At 39.3% G+C, this 25,192-nt stretch overlaps 1 protein-coding gene across 19 annotated transcripts in view; it reads right to left on the reverse strand.

The window, feature by feature from the left end:
* Window positions 1-25,192, reverse strand: part of ATXN7 (ataxin 7) — an 84,574-nt gene that overhangs the window by 20,411 nt on the left and 38,971 nt on the right. For 16 of the 19 annotated variants that reach the window (XM_065075541.1, XM_065075537.1, XM_065075540.1 and 13 more), the window contains one exon: window positions 14,537-14,641. The exons of 2 other annotated variants lie outside the window; for them this stretch is intronic. In XM_065075541.1, the coding sequence (XP_064931613.1) occupies window positions 14,537-14,641 (105 nt within the window). Of the gene's footprint in view, window positions 1-14,536; window positions 14,642-21,875; window positions 24,013-25,192 lie in introns of those variants that run through there. One more of the 19 variants, XM_065075548.1, reaches the window with a different exon arrangement.

Here is a 25,192-nt window from a genome sequence, read left to right on the forward strand (position 1 = left end):
GAGGGCAAGCCAAGATCAGGCAATTTAATTCCCACATAGAACAATACAGAAATCTGTCTTCCTTTTGAGAAAGAGTGAGGACAAAGAGCCCAACTGCTAAGAAACCCTCCCAGCAGCTGGGTGTCAAGGCAGGAGCCAGAATGGAAGGGAGAGGCATGACGGTGCATTCACACAATGGCCCAGAGAGAACACAATGGGATTTTATGGTTTGCTTATGGTATACAAGCAGCATCTATGTCAACTGTGTCAGTCTGTGCATTTGTTTTTATTTACTTCTTCCCAAAAACTAAAAGTTTCGAGGTAACTTTATATAGTAAATATTCACAGGGTTTCACCTTGAAATGGATTGATGCATGTGCCACAGTTGAATCACATGCTGGAAGTATACTCTGACAAACTCAAAAGTAATTTTACTTGATGCAGGAAAAACAACCTGTTACATAAGCCCATGAAATTATGAAGGTCTTTTCCTGGTACTAAATACCACAGGAGGTTGTAAGTTTTATTTTCTACCAACACTAAAAGTCATTTAAAAATCCCCCAAACGCCAACAACATTAAATTGACCATAAACACTTAGATAATCAGTTAATACCTAAGTTCAGAGGCTTAAAATTAACCATGCAAGCTTTGATAATACTTTGAGCAGGCACATAAACCTGTGTACACTGCTTGCTCGCAGGGAACGAGGCTGAAGTGATGAGACTCCTGTTCTAACATAGCTCAAGGCAGAAGAGAGATCAGCAGCTCAATATCTGTCACTGCAGAGAACCTAATTTCCAGGTCTTCGGTGTTGCAAGATCATCCAAAACCATTCCACAGCCTGAAGTATTCTGCACATTTTGTATTGCCAAGAAAATTGTTTTTAAGATTGGGTAGAGAACTTTCAATCTTTTACTTACATTATATTTTCTTGTCTGGTTTTGTGAAGTAAGATAAATGTAGTTCTACCATGTCTCCTTCCACTTGTCTGCATTTTAGTGTTCTGTATTTTGAAATGATAGGTTAGTTTTAAGAAAACTGGAGTGCTGGATTTGAGGTGGTATGCCCTCCTGCCCCCTCTGCCGACAGAGGTCTTAAAGATACTGGGGTTCATCATTAGCATTAAAATCAGCATTCAGACACCAAAGGCAGGACCTCTTGGAGCTCTCACAGAAGGAAGGCAGGAGGATCTTCACTGACAAGTCATCACGTGCACACTCCAGCCGAGCTGTGGCATGTGAATGCCCTGGTAAACCAGCAGGCAAAAAAAACAATAGGCAAACCATGACATGAAACCTGAAGCTCTGTGTGTGCACAGAGCAGGAGGTGTTGCAACGGGAGGGAGAGCAACTGCAAAACACACAGGACAAAGCCACAGACAGCCAGGCTTCATTATCTCCACTGCGCATGAAACAACTCATTTATCCTTTCTCAAAATTCAGCAATCTCAGGCAGCAATTTTACAATCACTTTAAGCTGGCCGGAGCGAGCTAATAGTGCCGCAGCAACACGCGTTCCTGCCCTCTCCCCCAATCCCGAGTGCTCCGTTCGAGCCTTCGCACCATCTGCTCTCCCCATAACAAAGAGCAAAACCATCCGCTCAAAGGCCTGACAGTCTCACAAACCACAAACCTTCTTGTGCCAGAGCTTGCAATTAACTAAGCGAGGATGAGCAAGAATTAAAGTGTGACTTGATCCCAGGGAAGGGGCTGGAGGCCTAAAAAACTGGGGATGACAAAGAACTGGGTTGTGAGCTGCAGTAATGATTAGTTTGCCAGTTCCTAGAACTTTTGAAGGGTATATAAAAAAAAAAAAAAAATTGAATTTCCAAGTGATTTCATCCGATTGATGTCAACACTGCATAAGCTGGTCTTGCTTATACTGCACCCTGCTTATGTTTACATTTAGTACTGTTTAAAATGATTTTCTTGTAAATATTTTGCTTTAGAGAGATTGTTTGGTTACTGGCTACTATTATTATTCTTCCTGGAAGGAAGAGAATGATGGGCTGTGAGCCAACACCCAACTTCTTAAAGTTGATCAATTGAGAACTCCAGTGTGGTTACTTGGAAAACTGACTTTGCTGCTATGGGGGGTGCACAGAAAGAACCCTGCTGTCTGCTATTTGACACCATGAAACCAGCCTTAGCAATGGGAGCAGCACAATCATATACAGAGTAGTGCTACTGACTTGTCTTTAAGGCCTTGTGTAGCTTTTTTTTCCCCAAAGCTGGAAATGAGCGCTTTGAAGTCCCATCATGAATGGAATTCCCAGAACCTCCAGAAACACCAGGCAATGGATTTTGAAATCAGTGGATTTTTCCCTCTAACAACTGCTACTTTAGAAAGTGCCTTACATGCTAGAGAAAACACAAATGTATCAGGCAAGATTTCTGGTTCTAGTGTCCTCTTTTCTTTTCCAAGTGAGCATGCTTAGAAGTTCCTCAGGTTTCAGAAAAGTGGAGCAAGTCCAAAATAAAATGGATGACTGAGTACAGAGGAACAACTTGACAGGCTTGTTGATGCACAATCCAGTGACAGCATTTTATGCCTTAGTATCAACTCCACATACACAACATGCTTGTTTATACCAGAAATACAAAATACAACTTCTACCCCTATAGCATGTGTGTACACACAGAGAGCGAAGGCTTCTGTATAGACTTATGCCATTTTCAGGGACTAAAGACAGAAAAAGACATTTAGTACATCAGATTTCAAGCATCCAGCCACAGCTACTACAGTGGACCACTGCCACCTGGACAACTGGGACAGGACATATGAAGCTGCCCAGGAGCCCACCAGGGCTTTCAGCACATCCTAAGCAGCTGCCAAATCTCCAGCCTCCACAGGTACATTCTTGCGATCACAGAAAAAGGCGAGGGCTATGGTCCTGAAGGTCAGTACCGATCCTCATTCTGAACACCAATGGATCCTATGGAGACCATGCTGGACTGAGAAAAGAACTGGCCACTATCAAAATTAAGTGACACTAGCTGTCATTCTCAATCCATGACAAACAAGATGTGAGCATCCAGCCTCGCAATGCTATGTCCATATATAAGTTTATATCATTTCTACAGCTATCAAAGCAGTCACAGGGGTTTGTAGAAGCTGGAGAGCTTTGTGACCCACATGGTGACCTCTGGTCAAGGAGTACATGGCATGATGATGGGGATGGGACTGAACTGTGGCAGTTTAAAACCTTTCTTTTGACCTTAGAGGCCAGGAGAGAGCCAACATGGCATGGTTCCAGGCATATACATGGTTACGTGTGGCTTGTCCAAGGCGGTAAGCCAAAATGAAACTGAAGAAAATGAGTGCTAGCTAGTCCCATGCCAAAGATGAGAAGGGCCAGAGCCTTAAAGAGTACTGCAAGGCTTCTCATCGTGATCTAGAAAAGTGAAAGCAATGAAAACAATTAGTTCACTAAGCCCAGCTTAATACAGCATCAAAATACTTAGCCTACAAACTCAAATGAAGACTTCAGTCATGTAGTAACAAAGATGACACAGCCAGTTTACCTCTTACCATGAATTCCATGTGAATATCTCTCAAAACTATCAAAGTATATCACACAAAGCTTCTGATCAGCTCAAACCCAGCTCTACAAATAACCTACAAACATCTGAAAGTTTCAGGCTCAAAGTTGGAAGGGGGCACTGAAAGGGGTACATCTGCTCCCTAACCCACAGAATTAGCTGCACCACGTAGCAGAAACTGGGTCTTTTCCCACCACCAGACACAACAAACAGGTTCTTTGCAGCCCATGGGGTCACACATAGAGGACAGAGCAGAGTACAACTTCTGATTGGTAGTGGAACAATATCTTATGAGGTAAAAACATAAGGTGATCTGCCTAAAAGGGATGGCTTCCTTTTGAAAAGCTACTCTATATAGAATTGCGAGCTAAAGATTTTCTGACAATCTTGCCAAGCAATGAGGAAAAACTCAGTTATGTAGGAACTGCCTCAACTCTCCGGGAGCCTGGTCTAATTGCATCCTTTAATAAACCAGAGCAAAGAGTGAGTTTCATACCAATATGGGCAACTCATTATTTGGGGAAGAGAGAACAGAAAAGAGGACAAGAATCTCCTGGTGATAGCTCTTCTTTCTCTAACACAACCTGGAGAAACAAGTTGAAATATAATTGCAATCTTTGCAGCCAGCAGCGCTCTCAGATATTGCAGAAGGTGTATGAGGCAGCAGAACAGGCAAAGTTTATTAGGAGTTTACATATTAGACACACTGATAGCTTTTTTCTCCAACATCATTTTGCTGTTGTTCAAAGCATTAACCTGTTGCCCTGGTGCACGACACCTAGAGAAACATCTACATAAATTCTAAAGTAAAAATATTCCTATAGAAGCACTATGCTTTTTGTTTTATCAATAGCATATAATAGAGTTTGGAAGTATTTTGGCTGTTACTGCCTGAGACAGCTAACAACGGCCTTATTTAATCAATAACAGCATCACAGACTTCAAGTTTTATATGATACTTATTTATTTCTGTTTGCTGTTTTCTACATTTTGAAAATATATTTATAATTGTTTTCAAGTTTCATACAGTTGTAGAGCTCTGACACATCTGGGTAATACAAGAGCTAGCCCAAGACTGCTATTGCAAAGCTGTTTGGATCTGTCACAGGTGGACACACCACAACGAATGGGAAACTGAATGGACTTCAAGGCCATTTACATTGTATATATAATTATTTAGTGTATAACCAAATTAAGTCTAATGAGAAGTTTAAAAAAATAGCATTAATTATGCTCTTTTGAAAGTGAATTTCAGCCTGCAAATTTTTTTTAAAAAACTTATTTTAATCACGTGGCTATTGATTGCTATTCATCAATAAACTTACAGGTTTAATTGTATACAAAGTGTTATACACTCCCTCTTCTGGTAATATCTTAAAAACACAGTTTCTAGACTTCTGTGTATCACACACTAGAATTTAAGTGTATCATATTGCCTGCAAAACCAAAATAAACAGACTTTCAGATGTTGACATGATACTGTTCTTTTAAAAAGTCAAAGCAGTGATCAAAAATGAGTAAATAAATAAAAGGTGAAAATTACTTGCCATAATACATAAGCAGGCAGCCTACATACTTTGCAGCTGTGCCTTAACCCACAATGTTATTGATTCCTTTCAATTTGATAAGAACAACATTGTCTCCAGTGTTTCCTGAGGTGTGACACTCCTGTCCAGGCCTGGTGACCACTTGGCACACTATTGCTGTAGGTGAGAATGCAGCTTTCAGAATGCTGCCTACTTTTGCTGAGGTAGCAAATGAAGAAGCTCCTACAGAACACGGCTTGACGTGGCTCCAGCACCGGTAACTGCCTCCCACCCAGCACAATGCCCCCTTTCCTCTCCACTTGTAGAGAACTGGTGAGCGCTCCAGTCACCACAAAAGCCGGGTGAAAGCTACAAACACCCCAGGCACCTCCTGCTCTCTAAACAAATTTTAGTTAGAGTACAAAATATGAGAAGTCCAGCAAGAAACAGTGTAAGGGATGTATAAGAACACCAACGTAAGATGACCTATAATAAGAGCACATGCATGCACATATCCATCTCTTTCTTTGATGGCCAGCGCCTGATCACCCCAGGAGAGCTGTCTCAAGTGGGATGCACTGCTGTTGCCCCCACCTCTCACCAAAATGTGCAAAACCCAAGAATGCCATGATGTTACACACTAACAGCATTGGTGCCAAAACATTAAGAGAGGAAAAACTAGTAAAAAAGCTTTTGTTTGTTTTGCCCTGTTAAACCTCTCTTCCTTCCTTCCACTTCTCCCCCTCATTACAGAGTAATAAACCCAGCACTGTGCCCACTTCATTCTCCCTCCTGCAAGGTCATTTTGTCCTACCTTATTTAGCTTCCTCTTTATTGTCTTCACCTACTTCTTTTTTATATGTATTTTACTTAAGTTCTTTGTTTTACATTTCCCTTTTTAGCTATTCCCTCATGTCCTCTCCTCCCCCTCCTTGGACACACACCCACTGCAAACCACTAAGTTCTGGTTGTGCTGAACCAGCCCTGCCAAAGCTGCCGTCCTGCCCGCTGGTGCCCAGCCTGGTGCTGCACAGCTCTGTGCTGGGAGCAGCGGGATCTTGGCACAAACATTAATGTGACTGATGGTTACTGATGAGATTTACTATCTGACCTTTGTAGCTGTGCTTGCAGAGAAAAAGAGACCATGTGCAAATCCTCTCTCTTCCAAATGCAGCAGTTGTTCGAGAGTCGGCTGGTGGGATGAGAGGGTACAGTCTGTGCAACTTGAAACTATGTGCTTCCACGAAAAAAAAAAAAGCAAAAACCAACCCAAACTATTTTCTTCGTGACAGCTCAATACTCAACATTGTTTTACAAGCTTCTCAGAATACTTCTCCCTGGAATCACAAAGCGCTGTGGTGTTCATTTGAGTTTTGCAGTTCTTGGAATAATCTACACAGTTCATGAAAACACATACTTCTCCCCAAAAATTAAATTAAGACATCCTTATAAATAATTGATCTGCGTGTGGTTAGCTTTTGAAATTAAACTACCTCTAACCCCACTCTCCAACACCAAGTTCACATCTCAATGGCTCTGACACATTCCCAACGCTCCTCCACAATAGTAGAAGTCCTGCTCCTTTTGATTCTGATTCGGGATTCTTCCACCTCCCCAGCTCTTCAACAGGTTGCAGCTCCATTCCTGTGTGCTCAGCTCCGGGCTGTGTGCCCGCAGCCTGCCCGGTGTTGTGCCACCTCCTCTGGCCCAGCTCCAGCCCCGAGGAGCAGCTTCGGCGGCAGAAAGAGCCCCTTTAGCTGGGAAGGAAACCTTCCAGGGATGTGGAGCACGTAAGCTGATGCAGAACAGCCTTCCCCGAACCTGCAGCAAACCTGCAACGATGGATGCGAGAGCCGTGTTCTGCTCCACGTGCCGTCTCAGCATTCAAAATGAGTTCTGAATGATGAAACTCAACATGGACTTTTAGATCGGTTAACTCATCCATTGTCAATCATTTTTAACTGTAGACCTGATATGTCTATCCCAGCTGGCTTCTTCCTAAGCGAAGCTGTAATCAAATATACTCAGCAGCTACTTTTTATTAGAGCTACTTGTTCCCTCTAGATCTTGCTCCCAACTATCGGACACCACACTAACTTTCCCCCTCCTGTTTAACAACTATTTCTGTGAGCAACAGTGAACACAGCGCTGCTTCCTCTTTTCCCATGAAGATAAATATCTTTGTTTTTCTTTCTTTCCACTTGTTCTTCCCCATCAATGTTTACCTTGAAAAGGGAGCAGTCGATCCCAGTCTCCAAATACCTAGCAAGGAGATCACTATAAAGGAGCAGGATGTTCATGGAACCCTTGTATAATTTTGTATGTCAGGCTTGTTCTAAATACTTTAACATTTTAGTAAGCATAGAATTATAAATATATATATATTATATAATTCATAGAATTATAGATATAGATATTCTCTATCCAGCCAGTAATAAAACACAAGGATGTCCACATGTAGGTCTTCTGCTACGGCAGAACAGCATGAAATTTGATTCACGCTAACTGAAGGTAAGAAAAGTAAAAACCATACAAAAGCACTTTAAGTTTGCAATATTTTAGCACACATGGTGCAATAGGTAGAATAACATGAGTTACACAGTAAGCAGTAAACTGAACAATCAATTTCTTTTTTAAAATCAGAAGGTGAACATCACTTTTTTTTTTTTAGCTGATACTTCAGATTGCTTTATGTCTTCAACCAGAGCCTGATAAATCCATGTACTCACAAAAAAGGAGGATGTTTTACTAGAGAACTGCTGTCAACTTCTCAAACAGACTCCCTGGGCTTTCACGTAATAAACAAAGACCACAGCCATTATGTTTACAGAAATATCCTTCTGCACATGAACCATTTGCGATGTTACAATTACCCACAGCACCTCACTTCACCGCTCCTCAAAATCTGCATGGCAGAACTTGTGTTGTGACTCAAAATCCCAACTTTAAATCTTAACGTTTGGTATTCAGCTAACAGCTTTGGGGTACACGTTTCAAAGCCCAAAATACATTTGCAGAGCTTCTTTCCAGGTGGTAAATACTTTCTTATTTAATGATGCATTATTTAAAAATAACTAAATAACCAGCTGAAGCTTTTTTTTTTTCCTTTATTTTTTCGGAAATGAATCCTGTGCTGACCTCTAAGCCCATTCCCTTCTGGGAATATGCCAAGATGATTCTTGCAAAAGCTATAGAATTTCACAAATCTCTGCCAAGAAGAAATTAAACTAGTTGTTGCTGGCCATGGAGACCAAGATCCAACTACCAGAATCTGGACAGTGTCAACTGCTGTGTGAAGACTGTGTATCTGAATAGAAGCTGCTGAAGCTGCCAAAGATAATTTGTTAAATCATATACATTAACTCAAGCCACAATATGCCAAATGCCACCTGTGCACAATTGGCAATATGCTTGGCAAATGACTACAGCACATCTGTGACACACCGCATAATGTTCAAGTTTCATTTTGGTTATTAGACTGCTACAGAAGATTACCAATAGCCAAGAAAATTCCCATGATTTATACAAAGCGTTTTCATATTGCTTTAAAAAGACATTAACTAACAGTGGACACTTAATTACTGAAACAAATTGCTTGCTGATAAAAGTATGCAGGCCATAATAAGCCTTATCCCTCCAAAACGCAGATGAGCTCAAGCAATGTCCTATGAGGAAAAACAAAACAAAATCAAAAAAACCCACCAAACAACCCCCGAGTCCTCAGGTCCAATGGCTTTGGCACAAGATTCAGTACATTCCTTTCTTTCCCTATCTGCTTCAAATGCTGCCTTGTGCAGACACTTTATCTTTGACTTGGTAATCCATACTAAACGCACTATTCTATTCTAAACAAGCAACATGTGCACAACTTTGAAAAAATAAAACTTAAGAGTTAAATACCAATCTCGGATTGTTCAGAAGGATTAGCTGATGCCAAACTTGAGATAACAGAAAGACGGTAAAACAAATTTATATTCAGTTGACAGTATGTCAGAAAAAAACAGATATGTAACACTGCATGGGCTGTAATACTTAAATTACATATGATAAAACAGCTAAACTACAACAGGATATTAGCAGGGACAGTTAACGGATCATTTATCCCAATTAAAAATCACAACAGATATTCTCTCTGAATCCAAGCACTTAACACCAAAACCACCCCTTATCACTAGCGAAAGTAGTAAACCTGCTAACTAAAGGTGGGTGTGAGAACTGGCTGAGGGAGGAATGAGTATGATTAGACAATAGGTGAAGGAGACTCAGACCTTACACTGACTTCCAGGATGAACCCAAACAAGTAACACAAGTGACCATTTCTCTACTGCCAGGATCTGCCCTCTGAGTCTCTCCAGCCTGAGTATAAGGTTGTGGGATGATCTTTTCTATTACAACCTCCTAGAAACCACAAAAGGTGTGCAAATCTGTATTATTATCCCATTTCTGATTCCTATACTTCATGTTTAAAGCTGCACTGATCAAAAATGGAAATGCTTAAGCTCACAGAGCATCAACAAGCAAAGCTCACACTAGTGCTCACTTTAGCCACTGCATGTGAAACCTATGGAAGTTAATCAAAACACTAAACTCAACAGCCCAACACACTACTATCATCTCTTTCCAATATGTACTGTATTAATGGTTTTCACAATCATTACATGACTCACATGCGCTCTCAGTTTAAGTTTTACGGGTGGCTGCCTTTATTATTGCTCAGAGTTTAACCCCACTTCGTATTTACACCAACCAAGGCACAGAAGAAACAAACAACTCTGCCAAAAAAATCCTAGGAAAAATGAGAAGGAGGAAACCTCACATCTCCACACTGACATTGCTTCCACTCTGCTGAGCTGCCTCCTCTCTCCAAGGCACAAAGCAGCCCAGATGGTGCAGGGGAGCGTCTCTGCTCAGACAGGAGGCTGATAACCACACAGAGATGCGATAAACCTGTAGAACGGCTGAAATACCATCGGAAGATCACACAGCCTGAAAACCACAGCGCTTCAGGGTTTCCATGAACAACCTGAAGTAACTGTCGCAATGGCTTCCTCCAAGAACAGCCTTTCAGTGCAGCACAAAACATTGAAGACATTGAAGTGCTGGAGCGGGTCCAGAGAAGAGCAACACGACTGGTGAAGGGACTTGGACATAAGACCTATGGGGAGAGGCTGAGGGAGCTGGGGTTGTTTAGTCTAGAGAAGAGGAGGCTTAGAGGTGACCTCATCACTCTCTAGAACTACCTGAAGGGAAGTTATAGCCAGGTGGGGATTTGTCTCTTCTCCCAGGCAGTCAGCAATAGGACAAGGGGGCGTGGGCTTAAACTCTACCAGGGGAAATTTAGGCTGGATATTAGATAGAAATTCTTTACAGAGAGAGTGGTCAGGCATTGGAATGGCTGCCCAGGGAGGTAGTGGACTCACCGTCCCTGGAGGTTTTTAAACTGAGATTGGACATGGCACTTAGTGCCGTGATCTAGTAAACGGACTAGAGTTGGACCAAGGGTTGGACTCGATGATCTCTGAGGTCTTTTCCAACCCAGTTGATTCTGTGATTCTGTGAAAACCATCTCTAGTATGTTGTTGTGGGAAGGAGAGAGAGGAAATAAAAGGGAGTGTGATGGTTAGCAATTTGGCAAAGTCATTTTTATCGTAAAAATTAATATATTACGAAAGGAGACTGTGCAGGAACTAAAATACTGTTTAAATACAGATGGAGAGTCTACGTGGCACAGAAGGTGGAGAGGCTGGCACACGATCATCCAGAGTGTAGAGCAACATTCCAGCTGGAGAAAAACACTGTTTTTTTTAGAATAGGTCATTGTTACAAGTGATTTCAGGTGCTTTACCCATGAGATTGAGTGCCTGAACATTATATCTTTTTTCATCTTTCACCTCTGAATTGATCTTGAGCCATTCAGGGAAGATGCTGATACCATGAAAGCGTAACCATTCAAAAAGCAACAGCAAGACTACTGGCAATAAAGGACTTAAATCTCTTGCTCAGCCCCACCAATGAAGTGGTTGAGATCTAACAGAACAGAGGATTTGTCTTGAAATGACCCTTCTCAGCTGGCTGGTCCCCTTCTGCCCTGCCAGACCCCCAGCATTGCTGCCACCCTACACAGGGAGGGTAAAACTCTTTGGGTGTATGGACAGTCAGCTGCTGTGCACAGCCTGGAAGAAACACCATAAGCAGACTTCTGATATCTCATTATATTGCTTTTATAACCTACATGTCGTGTTACACATACCAAATATGTCACTGAATTCTACGAATCAGTGATAGCAAACATACCAACAGTATAGAATAAATTATTAAATATCTATTCATACTTCAAATGCATGCTTAGATTGCCTCAAAAAGTAAATTTAGTTTTGAATTGATATATCTTCTAGTCAAACCTATGAAATAGAAAAGCGTCATTTACATATAAAAATCTGTGATTTGTGTCAATAAAGTATTTTACTAAAAAGGTCAAATATCCCGATGAACAAATTCACATTCAAATTATATCTGACTACTTGTGGTCCAGGGAAAAAAAGACAGCATATGCCCTGAAATGCACTTTCAGCCTACCTAGTTAAGTAGTTTATCACAAATATGCCTTGGAAGAAATTAATCAGCTCATTAGGTTTTGCTAATAGTTTGTTTAGCTTTCCTTTGACAAAAGTGACATTTTAAAAGAGAATATTCTACTTCAGAAAACAAAATCCCATGTGACAAGTTTCAAAGAACACCGAGTACAAGCAACACGTACCACCAGCACTTGCAGAATATTTTAAGAGATTACTATTTCTCTGGTAACAAAAATAACTTTAAAAGATCCTAAGAACATCACAAAGGTACAGCTTCATTGATGCACTCTCATTTTTCAGAACTTGAAGTAATCTCTCCTTTGTCAATTCCTGAAATAATGGCACAAATAAAAACCTAATTCACAGAAAACTGACTGTGATGAATCCAAAGGGCTTTATTTTCTCATAATCACTACAATGTAGATTTTGTTTTGAAAGAACTGCATGTTTTGAGGACTTCAGCAATTTCCTTCTCCTGAAGTACACTGTGTTAAAAAAAATACATATATATATACACACACACCATTGCCTGGTAATCAATCACCTGCCATATTTATCAGCTTTCACATTCAATTTGCTAAAACAAGGGACAACTGCATAGGGATTTCAAGAATGTGAGAACTGATAAAAAACAATGGGAGCTAGCTCTACACAAAGTCACCAAGTCCGCCTTCCTACCTTTCAGAGGCTATTAGTATGGCAAACTAAGGTCCTCTAATGACGTTCACCCCACCCAAGCCTGTTTTTCTCATCAGAATGACCCCGCCTGTTTCCTCTGCTCACCGCAGCCCTCGCCAAGCAGCGTCTTCATTGTTCACAATGGGCTTAAGAAATACTAAGAATAACCTCGTCATTTCCAGCCCCTCCTTCCACCTTTCTCTCCAAGTATGAATCTGCCATTGATGTAAGGTTTACATTACTAAAGTTTTATCCTCAGAGCTCACAGCCCTACAGTGTGATAAGGAATGGGAACATTGCATTCATATTTACTCTTTTATTTTTAAAAAATATTTCCCATACCTTCATTTTGCAGTTCCCTCTTTACTCTGTCCCTTTTAAATTACATGTAGTGCTTGCAGAAGAGTTTGAATTAACTTCATGTAACAAGTTTAACACTGGTGCAAGCAGCATCACAACACCCCGTGTTTTCATGACGACACTCGAGAAGCAATGCTGTACCTAATGAGTTCTTGAACTGCTTCTTCAACCTGCCCTCAAGCCTGTCACGCCAACAGCTACGATACTTGTTCCTACAATAAAACTATTCGTTTATCAGACAGTATTTGCAGATCATCTGCTCATTTCGGAAAGACAACCCGAAGTGTCTGCAGACATCCCCAGCTCTTCATCACCGCCCACCTGAGCCAGCCCCATATTACTGACCTCAAGATGGAAGAGTCAATGTGCCAGCACTCGGAACTGGGTACCGTCCAGTTCTGCCCCATAAATTTATTTGTAACTGTCACAATCAATTTAATATGATATATTAGAAAGACTTATTGGACATCCCAAACTGATATTCAGCCACAGGTGAGGAATCACAATGGCAAGGGGTGGACTTGCTCTTGGCTGATACAAAGGCAACCAGAGGAAGACAAGCCAATGCTTTTTTTCTTCTTCCAGCTCCCTACAGCTCTGGAGGATTATGTACACAAAATTGTGGGGTTTATATAAAAAAAATAAAAATGAGTACTGCCATCCACAAAATAACAAACAAATTAGTAAGAATTACGTCATAAAAACTACTCAGATTATTTTCCAAGTCAGCCTGTGCAACACGACAGCAGAATCCAGCAGCAAGGGCAGGGGTATAATCCATAAGGCATTATAACACAAAACCAAACAAGTGAGAGGTGGAAAGGATAAGAAGTTCACCCTCTGCACAGCACAGGAAGACAGACCCTTTCCCAGTCTCTAGGAAGCAGCAGAAGGCAGCGTATCTTTTCTTGCCAAAGGGCTGGATTATTTAAGATGCAAGAAAAGTTATTACTTGTTCTCAACATCAGAAGAGACTCCTGACCCCTATCCAGCATCTTCTGTCCCTTTAAACACCAAGGCAACCAGTAGGTGCACTGGCCTAGAAAAAAGGGAATGCATACAAATACACACACACAGAGGGAGGAAGGAATAGTATGGAAGATGCTCTGTCCATCTTTTTTATAAGCACTTGCTCAGAAAACATCTCATGAATTGCTCAGAAAACATCTCCTGAATTTCCCAAGGAACAAAAAGCTGACTGCCAAAAACTTCCGATCCAAACATTGGCATGAAATCGCGATAATGAGATTAATTTAGAATCTTGCCAACCTCCCCCAGTTTGGCTTGTAGGAAGTAACTGAGCACTTGAACTTGTGCAGCACTTCACATTTCCTCAGTCCTCTGTAAACACGGGCTAACACCAACCAACACAACGAGAGCTTCCTAGCATAGCTTATATACAAAACCATTGGACCAGTAAAACAAACACAAATTGACACTTCCGAAAATAAACAAATAAGCTTACTAGCCATTAGAGGCATACTATGTTTACAATGAAATTTGCATGTTTAGCTTTTAGCTCAAGTTCACACTGTAACAGAACCCATGTAAAAATAATCTGTATAAATATACAAGGAGAAATGACATAGAGAGACACAAACACACTACACACACTGTCTGTGAAATACACTATATGTATGTCATTTCAAAATTGAACTGTATGTATGCAGCATTTCAGAAGGCATTAAAAAAATTAAAAGGAACAAGATCTTTATGTAACTGCATTACAATGTATATAAAATGATTAAACACAGGTTATGTTTTTTGACATTATTTATAATTTAATGATCTACGTACCATCAATTTAAAAAAAATGGCAGGCTTAATCCTGATTTAACCTCACCCTTAATTATTAAAAATAGTTAAGCACTTACCATAATGTGATTGAAATGCCTGTGGTTTTACGACCTGATTACAGTGGTTACACATCACCAAATAGAAATCATCATGAGACGGGCAAAGACCAAATATTGGCATATCTAAAAACAAAAAGACAAAATGGCATCTCTCAGCTGCTGACAATTATTGAAAAACAGTTTAATTACAGAGCCATGACACTACTGTTGAACCATAATTGTAATACATTTGTATTAAATTTGAAAATGAGGAAAAAAGAGCATATAATGCAATAGATAATTTTGTGCTGGAGTATTACAAAAGCAAAAATCTTCCTACAAAGATAAATGTAAAATGAGTGATTACTTGTAGAAAACATCTATTAGAAAACTGATTTAGGACTGATTATCTTATACCAGATGCAAGAATGTAATGAAAAAAAGAGACTGACTTCAAATGACAAGCACAACACGAGGGGATGTTTTATGTATTCTGAAAGGGGCTTGGATTTGATTCCAATTTCATTAAATGAACTCAACAATGAACTTTATTTTCTATTTATTTTTTTAAAACCATTTTAAACACACAGTTGTTTACCAGGCAGTATTACATGCCTAATGGTTTTATTTGTTTAACAGTGCATTATAGTCCAGCCATCTGCTGCCAGAGATCTGTGTAACAGCTATAAGAGAGAGAAATAGAGATAACAGTATGTCAGAGCATGTGTGGATTTCCGAGATAACACACATACTTGCAGAGTTTTCCTAATAAAATGAGTTTCTACAATTTTGTTTTTAAGAACACAGTTTCTTCAAAATATAGTTTAACAGTTAAAACTGCATTCAGAGTCTACTGGAGCATTAAATACAACATTTATTACACAACTTAAAGGTATATTACAATAATATAACTAAAAACGTTATTCAATCATTAGAAGATATAAAAAAAGAGAAACTGCAAACATAATAGTATAAATTCATTATTGCCAAATATGTGGCTAAAAGATCTATAACGCTATTTAAAGCTTTAAAACTGATGATGAGAAAACTTATTTTATTTTTAAAAATACTCAAATAATAGATTTATCTTAACAGTAACTTAGAAATTAAGTTCAACTGGTTTACCTCTGTGCTAGAACTGACCCCAAAGTTTCATTTTAAAGCTACTGATTTGCCTGTGGGTATTTTTAACAACGTCCATATTTTTGTTCATTAATGGAACACCAATTACGAAATAAGCTGAGTGGGCTGCATTTTTAGGAGTGAACATGCCGTGACACAAGGTGACTGCTGGCGCAATGAGCCCTGTGGAGCCCCATGGGTTCCACTTTGTCCCTTGCAGACAAAAGAATGTACCCACACCCAATGGCTTCCAGAATGAAGGGCTCCCATTGCAGTCTCTTCATCATAAAACATTTATTTATTTTTCTGGAAAAAATAAGGTCTATCCCACGTTTTCAAAAAGCTTATTACTGCTACATTAAAATTAAGCGTGATACCTGCAATAACAGCTGCAACTGGATTTTGCAGTTGGATGCAAATGCAATGACCATGGACATCTGATGTGACTGTGATAGATCAGAGCTACACTTATCGAAGTTACAGGCACCTTTTTGCAATGGAGGTCGCATTAAATAATGTGATTTGCCCTTCATTAAGTAGCAACTCTTGCTTATTTATTTATATGTAATTTATTAAAGAAGTACCAAGGCTTTGGGTACGGCTTACTGCAAACTAGTAAATATATGCTGGGGGGAAAAAACATAGGAATAATAAATTATTTTTCAATATCTACTTTCTGTGATTTAATATTAAGCTAGGTAAGAAAAATAAAAGGTAGAAACTTAAATGTCATTGCTAATACTTCATGCAGGAGCTCTTTGGGTATGGTTGCATAAAAAAAGTTTCCACACAGCAAGCAAATCCTCCAGGGTAACTTCCACGTGACTCCTGATACACGGTGATGAATGGGACAATAACAGCGCGCACTGCCTGCTATTTACACTGGTAATAGCACACGGACAGGCTACTACTGTAAAATGTCTAACGAACTGTAAATCCACACCCGGTAACCTGTTCTCGTAACCAGACCTTTGCAGACAACATAGGATTCGCAGACTTTACACCAGCTTGTACAGCAAATCATTACCACGAGGGAAGGATTGCCCACTCCTCTGTCTCTTGCAACATCAAGCACTTCTTGACACTAGTCTGAGATATCACGTTCACACTATTTAAGTACCTTTTATGAATATTTGCTGGCAATACAGAGCTGCAATTTTAAACCACAAGTTAAACTAATTGGCAGAGACTGATGTAAACAACAATGTTTTCTTATTTCAGTTCTGGGAACCCCGAGAAATCTGAATAATTTATGAGTGTCCTTTACACTGTGAAGTACACCTTCAGAGTTTTCAAATCAAAGCTCCAAGTGAAAGAAAGCAAGGCCAAAACACTAGGAAATATACAAACTCCTGAAGAACCATTCCAAGAGTAAAACCACTTGACACAGGAAAAAAGGATTCGCTGTACACTCAGAATCACAGCTGTGATTTCAAGGGAAGTCACACACGAGGCTCCAGCCAGGTCACACAAATCAGTGTGAAAAACTCTTCTACCCCCGCAGTGCTCTGCTACAGTACAGATCATAGAGCAGCACCTCAATCTAAACAGTGAGGGAAGAGGTTAGAGTCCTACACACAATTCCTTTTATTTTCTCACGTAAGGTAAAATAAACTATAGCTTTTCATTATCAAAGCATTTCTTTAAAACAGATTTAATCAAGTCCTTTTGTTAGAGAAGCCCATGGGGCTGCAAATAAGAATGGAACCTGGCTATGCTACGCGCTGCATGAACACACGAGACCAGATGCTCATAGGCAAAAAGCAGTAAAAATACTTCACGGAGACCTGAACGTTAGTTTTAACAATGTGTTTGGAACTCTAAAGAGTGTGGCCCAACCAAAAGCAGTTAAGACACCTGGAAGAGACCTACACCCACACTTCCCAACCCAGGAGCCTCAGCCAGGTAAGCTCCCACACCTTTAACATCCTACCCTGTCATTCTAGTCAAGAGCAAGTTTCAGGAAAATCTTATTTCTGTCTCTGTGTTCCAATGGGGCAAACACCTGTGTGGTATTGTTATGAAAATAAGCTATATTAGATCATGCAGATATTAGAGAATATACAGAACAGTTTATTAAAACTTACATAAGAAGCATGTACCAAAAGCATAGGAGATGGATGCCTAATTTTTCTCTTCCCTCCTCAACCACTTATGAAAGTTCACAAGTCTTGCAGCTGATATTCTAATGTCTAATACTTTATACCTATTTCATTTAATGACATGCAAATGCCCTATTTAAAAGTCTAATGAAGTTTATAGTATTTCAGCAGTGTCATTTTGAATGCACTGTTCCTCCGAGTTCGAAGATTACTTTTTGAAATACTTCACTGCAAATGTAAAGCCCGAACCTCTCAAGGCAGAGCCTGGCAACCATGATTCATATGTTCCTCTTTCAAAGCTGGGCTCATTTAACTCTCTCCATCTGGGAATGTTTTTCAAGGTCAAACTGAAAATTTAAACCAAGACCTCAAACTTTCAGTTTATTTTTCCATAAACGCAGTATTTATCTGCTATCAACATAGAAATACTATTGTAGGAACTGCTAGGTACATTAATTCTACTAACACCATAAAGAAAAACCACTTCATTTACCTCCATAATATGAAACCTCTGAACATCATGACCTCCAGAATTCACTTCTCCTTTCAAACGTAGCTTACTTACAGGCTTTTAAAAAAGGTAACTTCAAGCGATATATTGCTGTACTCCTCACCACAGCTAGAACAAGCCCATGCCACAGGCACTTCTGAGATATCTCAACTGCATTATTTGTGGAGTATGTAACAAGGAAAATGCTTCTTATCCGGAAAATGCCAATATAGCATCTTCTCTAATAAAAAAAAGGAAAAAGAAAAACAATAACAAATAATCTGGTACACTGTACATCAAGAAACACAGATGTCAGCACGTCTACTCTGAAATACTTTCTTAAAGAGCTGCCATCTCTTCTCCTCCAGAGGGATGTAGAAACATCTAAGTCACCTCGTAATTTCTTAGTATTTCAGGTTAGTTACACTACAGAAACTCATGCTTGTGGTCACTAAAAGTAACTGTGTCTGTGTACTCTCGATTCTATTACTTAACATCACAGAAAACAGGACAAATAGAACAGGCTAAAAGTCGTGCAGCTAGAGAGCAGCCCGGCAATTTGCTCTTATTGAGCCACGAGATCACTGACTGCCACAGCTCCACCACATATTTTTATTGGATTTTTTTTCAATCCCCCAAATTTATAAGATTTCCTACAAATGTTGCTGTCTCTTTTCAGACTGGAACCCTTGTGCAGTCCATCTCACCTACCATTTAATAAGACAACAAACCTTCTAGAAATTAAATGAAATAGCACCAAAAAAAGCAAGGTCAAGATATTCTCCAGGACAGCAAAGTCCAGAGGAACGGGGTAAAACCAGCCCTAACTGTGGCCGTTCGCAGAGACCAGAACACAAGTTTCCTATTTCGCAGAAGTCTGTTCACCGCGACTGAAAAAACAAGGAGAGTGAAAACTGAAACAGGGGAAGGGAAAGCAAAACTAGCACGGGCAGAAGTGAAAGGCAAAGAACCAACTCGACCAGAGTCAAGGCAAAAGAATACAAATTGTGGTGAAAAAAGTGACAAGAATGTATCAAAGTACTGCAGAAATATTAAGTCAGAACACTTCTATTGCTCCCTTCTTCCTTATCCATTCTCAGCATAAGCATCTGCTTATTAAGATTATTTTTGAAAGTCTGAATTTGATTTATCACAAATAGGTGTGTACTGCTTGCCATTTAGTGTAAATTGACAATGGACATTTCATGCTGATGCCTGATGTGAACGGTAAAATGTTTTGACTACGATGATCTCCACAGCATAACAAAACGTGCCTTCAGCACAACACCAACCTGATTATACTTCCACAATATTTTTAATCACTATAATTAATATTAAAACATTAAAACACAATGCCCTAGACTATTAACTTTACACTCACAACAGATACAACTCCCTATTATCTTTACAACTCCCCAAACATGGAATTTATTTTTCTTTTTACTGAAGCCTGATCCAAATCCACCCTAAGTAAATGTACCAACTTTTATCGATTCGGGCAGCTTTCCACCAAGACTGTTTTGCAGGTACTATATAAGGAAATTGTAAATATATCCCATTATTTTGAAATGTTGCCAAATGTAGATTGTTTGAACTATTTACTTCATGGATGCAGTAAGTTCAAATAGTGTCCACAAAAGCTATCTCGAATACATTTGCTCTGTACTAGCTGTGTTTTCTCTTTTCATTAGAAGAGACTTAGTCTTGATCATACTAAGGTAAAAGAAATGTGAGTACACCATGTTTTAACTTGGCTTCACTGGTAGATCTCTTCCTCTAAAGGCAGATTTTATTAGAACTTTTCAGATAAGGCAACTTTTCACTAGCATCTGGAAAAAATACAACGGGGAGGAAAAAAACAATGAGCTGCAGTAACTTAAAGCTGGTTGACAACTTGAAGGAAAACTTTTGTGCCACCTCCTGTAATTTGCTTATAATAGGTGTCCCAGCTACTGTCAGATCCCATTAAAGAAATAAAAATATTTCTATTGATTTATCCTTTGTGGAGCACACAAATGCAATTTTAATATCTGAAAGCAGACGTAACCTCCAAACGACTGTTTTGGAGAGCCTGTGATTGGGGGGCAAGCGGCAGGTGACTGACCAGTGTTTAGGACCACGTGAAAGAGCCGGCACCAAACCTGGGCACGTTTTAAACAGAGCTGAGCTTGGTTACAACCAGACTAACAGCTTCTGGTCAGGCCAGAAAGCTAAAATTCTGCTACGGAATCTGCGCACCAGGGGTCCGGCTGGATCTATTGCTGACATCAGTTGTCAGTAACAAGTAATTTTAGGCGCAAGGAGGATCTTAGATGTAAGTCTAAGGCAGCGAGATTTCTGCACAAACAGCACTACAAGGTATCCCAACTAATTTAGTTATCTTAAGTAAAGCTCACATCAATTCTAAGTCATATAGACCCTTGTTGTAATTGATATGAATGTCTAAAATTGATCTAAGCACCTCAAAACTCCCCTTTCACACACAAATCCTTCACTTTCTGCAACTAAAATATCATTTTGTACACAATATATTTCCAGACTGTTTTCCAGAAGCACTCAAGTGCTTATCATTCATGAACACATATCTGGTATTGTATACTTAGCAATGTTGAAATGAAATAAAATTACTGGCAATTTTATTACTTTGTACTATGCAAGATGATAATAAAAAGAATATTCCTAAACAGATATTGTGAACAAAATAACTGAAATCATAGGTATTCAGAGTGCTCTGATTTACAAAAGTTTTAAACCGAAATAAGAGATTCTAGTAACCCATACGTACTTGAGGGTTTTCTGAAAAAATTCAAGTAATGAACACTCATGTATTAATAGAACACGAGTATTTTATGAACCATATGTGCAGGCGTAACAAATTTGTGCCTGCGAAGAACATACGCATAATCAAACAAACCAAACATAAACTGTTCAAATTTACATACAGAAACAGTTCTTCCACAAATCTCTCCCACAGGGTTTGTGCTCATATCGTCTCAGATACCAAAGAACCTTTTAATACAAAATAAAGTCAAACACACAGACATTCCCATACCCGAGCTGTTGTATTTAGGCTCAGAGGAAAGCGCTGAAGGATTTTCTGCGAGGTTACCTATTTTTTTTTTACATTCCTTGCCAACTCTGCTCTGTACATTAAGTAACTTACATATTTTGCACACCCAGCTATTTGAGGAGTCGCTGGGACAGCAGAGCTCCCCTTGGCTTCTGAGCACAAGCGCACGAACTGTGCCACCGGGCAGCTGCTGATTGATCGGATGAAGGAAGGAACAGCTGAAGACTTGATTAAATGTTTTTACTGCATTTTCCACTTTGGCAAATACAGCAATTACACAGCATTTTATTAAAGTCCTAAGAATACCTCCAAGTTTTGGTTCAGAGAAATGATCTTCACTTCAAGACCAAAAAAACTCCACAATCTAGTTTAACTAGGCACAGGAGCTGCATTACAAGCTTTGATCGGTCATAAATCTTTACCAGTGCTAGAACGTCCTGTCTCTGACAGCAGAGTTCTCTCTATCCAGTCTCCTTTCCAAACTCAAGATAATCTATTTTATCAAAGATATGGTTCTGAAGTTTTTATTTTGCCTTCCCAAATTCAAGGCAGAATCTTGCCCAGTCAAACCTGAGAGGGTGAAGAAGGACCTACCTCTCCCGGCTCACGTTTTCCATGGGTTCAGCCGCACTGCATTTCCAAAATCCTACCCCCTCCAGCAAAAAAGGTTTGCCACATGCTGCAGGCAATAACACTGCTCTGTGCACACCTAAGCGGCAAGTCCAAATACCCGTCCTTTTGCATGGCTACAAGCTCACAATGACTCCAGTTCTCCTGTTGCCTTTCTCCTCTCTCTCTGCGCAGATGCAAAATGCAACACTGACAGTCGCTACACCTCCTGTTCTCTAAAATTTAACAGCCTTGGGAAATTCCTGTATCATGCCCACTGATACAAACCAAGCAGCAGATACTGAAGTCTGTGATGCACACGTGCACCTGCAGCCCAGCATGCAGCTGGGAGTTCTAATTTTAGGCTCCCAACATTAGAATGTTCCTGTCATTATATATAAATCACATGTTAAAGCAGACATCTAAGTGTTTTGTTAAATTCTTCGTACACAAATTCAGCCGGATACAATCTTTTAGAAAAATCTAACAAAACGTATGTGAAATTGTTCAGTCAAAACTAAACATGTTCTTCTAAGTTTATTACAAAAATTCAGTGTGCAAGTTTACAGAAGATTGTCTCTACAAAAGACTGAATAAATTTCTCCATGAAACACAAGTTGCGTATTTAAAGCTTTTAGGCAGATAAAAGTCTCCCCCCCCACATTGTGTTCTGTTACATCAGGTTTTCATCAGCAGTTTGAAGGAAATCAGTTACCTGCAAAAACTATCCTCATTTACTCATTAATTAATTTTCAGAGTTGATGACATTTTAAATTTCTTCAGCCAATTTGTATAATATTATGCAAATCCTGAACATTCATTTTGTCATATAAGAAATCTTCACTCAATGCCATGCATTACTTTTAAGTGACACAATCTCATCATGTCACTACTGTATTTTAGGGACACCAACAAATCATCATTTATGTTTTTGTGTCAAAAAAACCATCTATTTTTTTTACATATCCAATCCTAAAATAGCTTAAGGAACTCTCAACGTTGAGTTTAATTTTGTGATTATGACATAAAAATTAAACAGAATTCAGGAAATTAAAGAAAAAAAAAAAAAGGGTTTACACTGTAAAATTAAAATCTGGGCTAATTTGATACAAAAGTGTCCACAGAAACACTTCAGATGTTATGCAGAAGAACAGGGTCTATTGTGAGGAGGAAAGATGGTTCTGAACAAGCAACTAGTCACAACCATACCCTCAATTAAAATTAACAATATCATCCACAGAATAGTCTAAATTGTATCTTAAATCATGTACCCGAGAGCATGCTACTGTTATGAACTGTTTTAACATCAACAGGTTTAGTACTTTTCTCCTCTGTGACACATGGCACTCTGTGTACTTTACAGCAGCTGTACTTTTGTAGTAGGAAAAAGGAAGTTTGTTTTATTTAAATCTAAACTCACCGTTTACATTAAGCTGCTCATTGCAGCAGAAATATTTTGATACATCGTGACCGTAAATGGTGAATTTGTTCCAAGCTCCTCCCCCATCCCATCTCTTCTCTAGGCTTTTGAGGAAAAAAGTTTGGCATGTGTGGTTTTTGCCATTTTTCCCTATGTAACTGGTGATGTTACAGCAACACAACGGGGTGCTGGCTGGACCTGGGTTCTCGGGAACAGAGGAAGTAGAACAGTAACAACCATTCTATTTACACACTTTTCCTACTAACTGAGAACTGAAAGAATACAATGTACCCATGACTGTGTCTTTTGTGACAGGAGGAAATCAACAGAATTGAGTAATACTAAAGTGATGTCTGAAACACTTTTTTCAGAACCAATAAAAATAAGAACTAGAGGCAGCTACACATCTCTTGCATGATGGCATTACTGCAATCTTCATACTAAAACCACCACCAGTTAACACATTATTTTCCCTACTACACAGGACATGTTCACCTCTCAACCTCTTGTACCCTCTCCCCAGCTCCTGTGTGACACCAGCACAGCGTTCTTCAGTTGTGCAAAGACAATGCATCTTTGCACAAAACACGCTCCGCATACATTTTCCCTCATGCACCTGATACCCGAGGGAGCAAATCAGCATATGCAAAGAAAAAAAGAATACAGATGACCTGTCAACTGAATTCTATTTCAGTATTTTCTTTTATTAGGCAACCCAACTACCTAAAAATCACCCCACCCCTGCCACTCCCATTCTCCATGCACTGGAACATCCATTTCAAAAATAAGACTGTTTCAATCATGTCTAATAAAGCTATAAGGAAACTGATGCCTGTCAACTCTCACATACCAACTTACATTTCTGCACCCCTCTCAGTTTGGCAGCCGCTATTAGTTTTGCCATTGAAATTTACTTCCTTTGCTTTACAAATCTACTAACAGTTGATTTGATATAATAAATAAAATATTGTACAGCAACAGGCATCTCAAAGTATTAGAGCAAAAAACCCCCAAAACAACACCCCCCCCCCCCAACCCAAATGCTACTGTGATATTTAATAAGTTTTAAAGATAAAGTGGAAAATAAAAGAACGTTTTTGCTGTTATAGTGCAGTAAAAGAGCTAACCCACTCTGTATTTGAACACACATGTAGTGACACAAAGTATTTTAAACTTGGCCATTGCATACCTTTGAACAAATAAATATTGCTATTTAAATTATGTAGCTGAGGAACCAGTAAACCGTAAGTCTTTACTTCTCACAAAAGATACATTCCAGCACATATAGAGCTACAGTCAGAGTTCCCTTCCAAGAGGGGATTTATCTGTTCAGAAGCGTCAGGCTGTAAACCAGCGCTAATTGTCCTCTCAGATACAGTCATATTAACTACATTAGTAAAAGCACTGAAGAAAATCAGGCTACCTGTTCACAGTGAAAGGTCAATAAATCCACAGCTGGTTGTTTGTGATATAACACAAACAAAATTCAGCTTATAAACTTTATGGAAGTGTTTTTTTTTCCTTAAATTGTTATGGAATTTCAAATTCTTCTAAGGAAAAAAAAAAAAACAGGTTTCACCTTTGCACATCATCTCCCTTTTAGAATAAGCCCAATCACTACGCTTATTTCAAGATCTATTTCTTCACCGTTAAGAGTGATTCTCCTTCTTTTAGGAGCCCACCTTCACAAAATTTTCCAGAATTCCATCTCCAAACATTACACACAAAATACATGATACTTTTTACAGAATAAAAAAATACTTTGAAAACACTGGGGGAACAAATCTGTACCAAGTATCATTCTTCCATACCTGGCACTGGTTCTCTGCTACTCAAATTATCTGTTTCACTCTTAACTAGAAAAAGGTTGGGAAGGACTGCA

This window comes from Columba livia, chromosome 10 (genome assembly GCF_036013475.1).
Source record: "Columba livia isolate bColLiv1 breed racing homer chromosome 10, bColLiv1.pat.W.v2, whole genome shotgun sequence".
NCBI lineage: Eukaryota > Metazoa > Chordata > Aves > Columbiformes > Columbidae > Columba > Columba livia.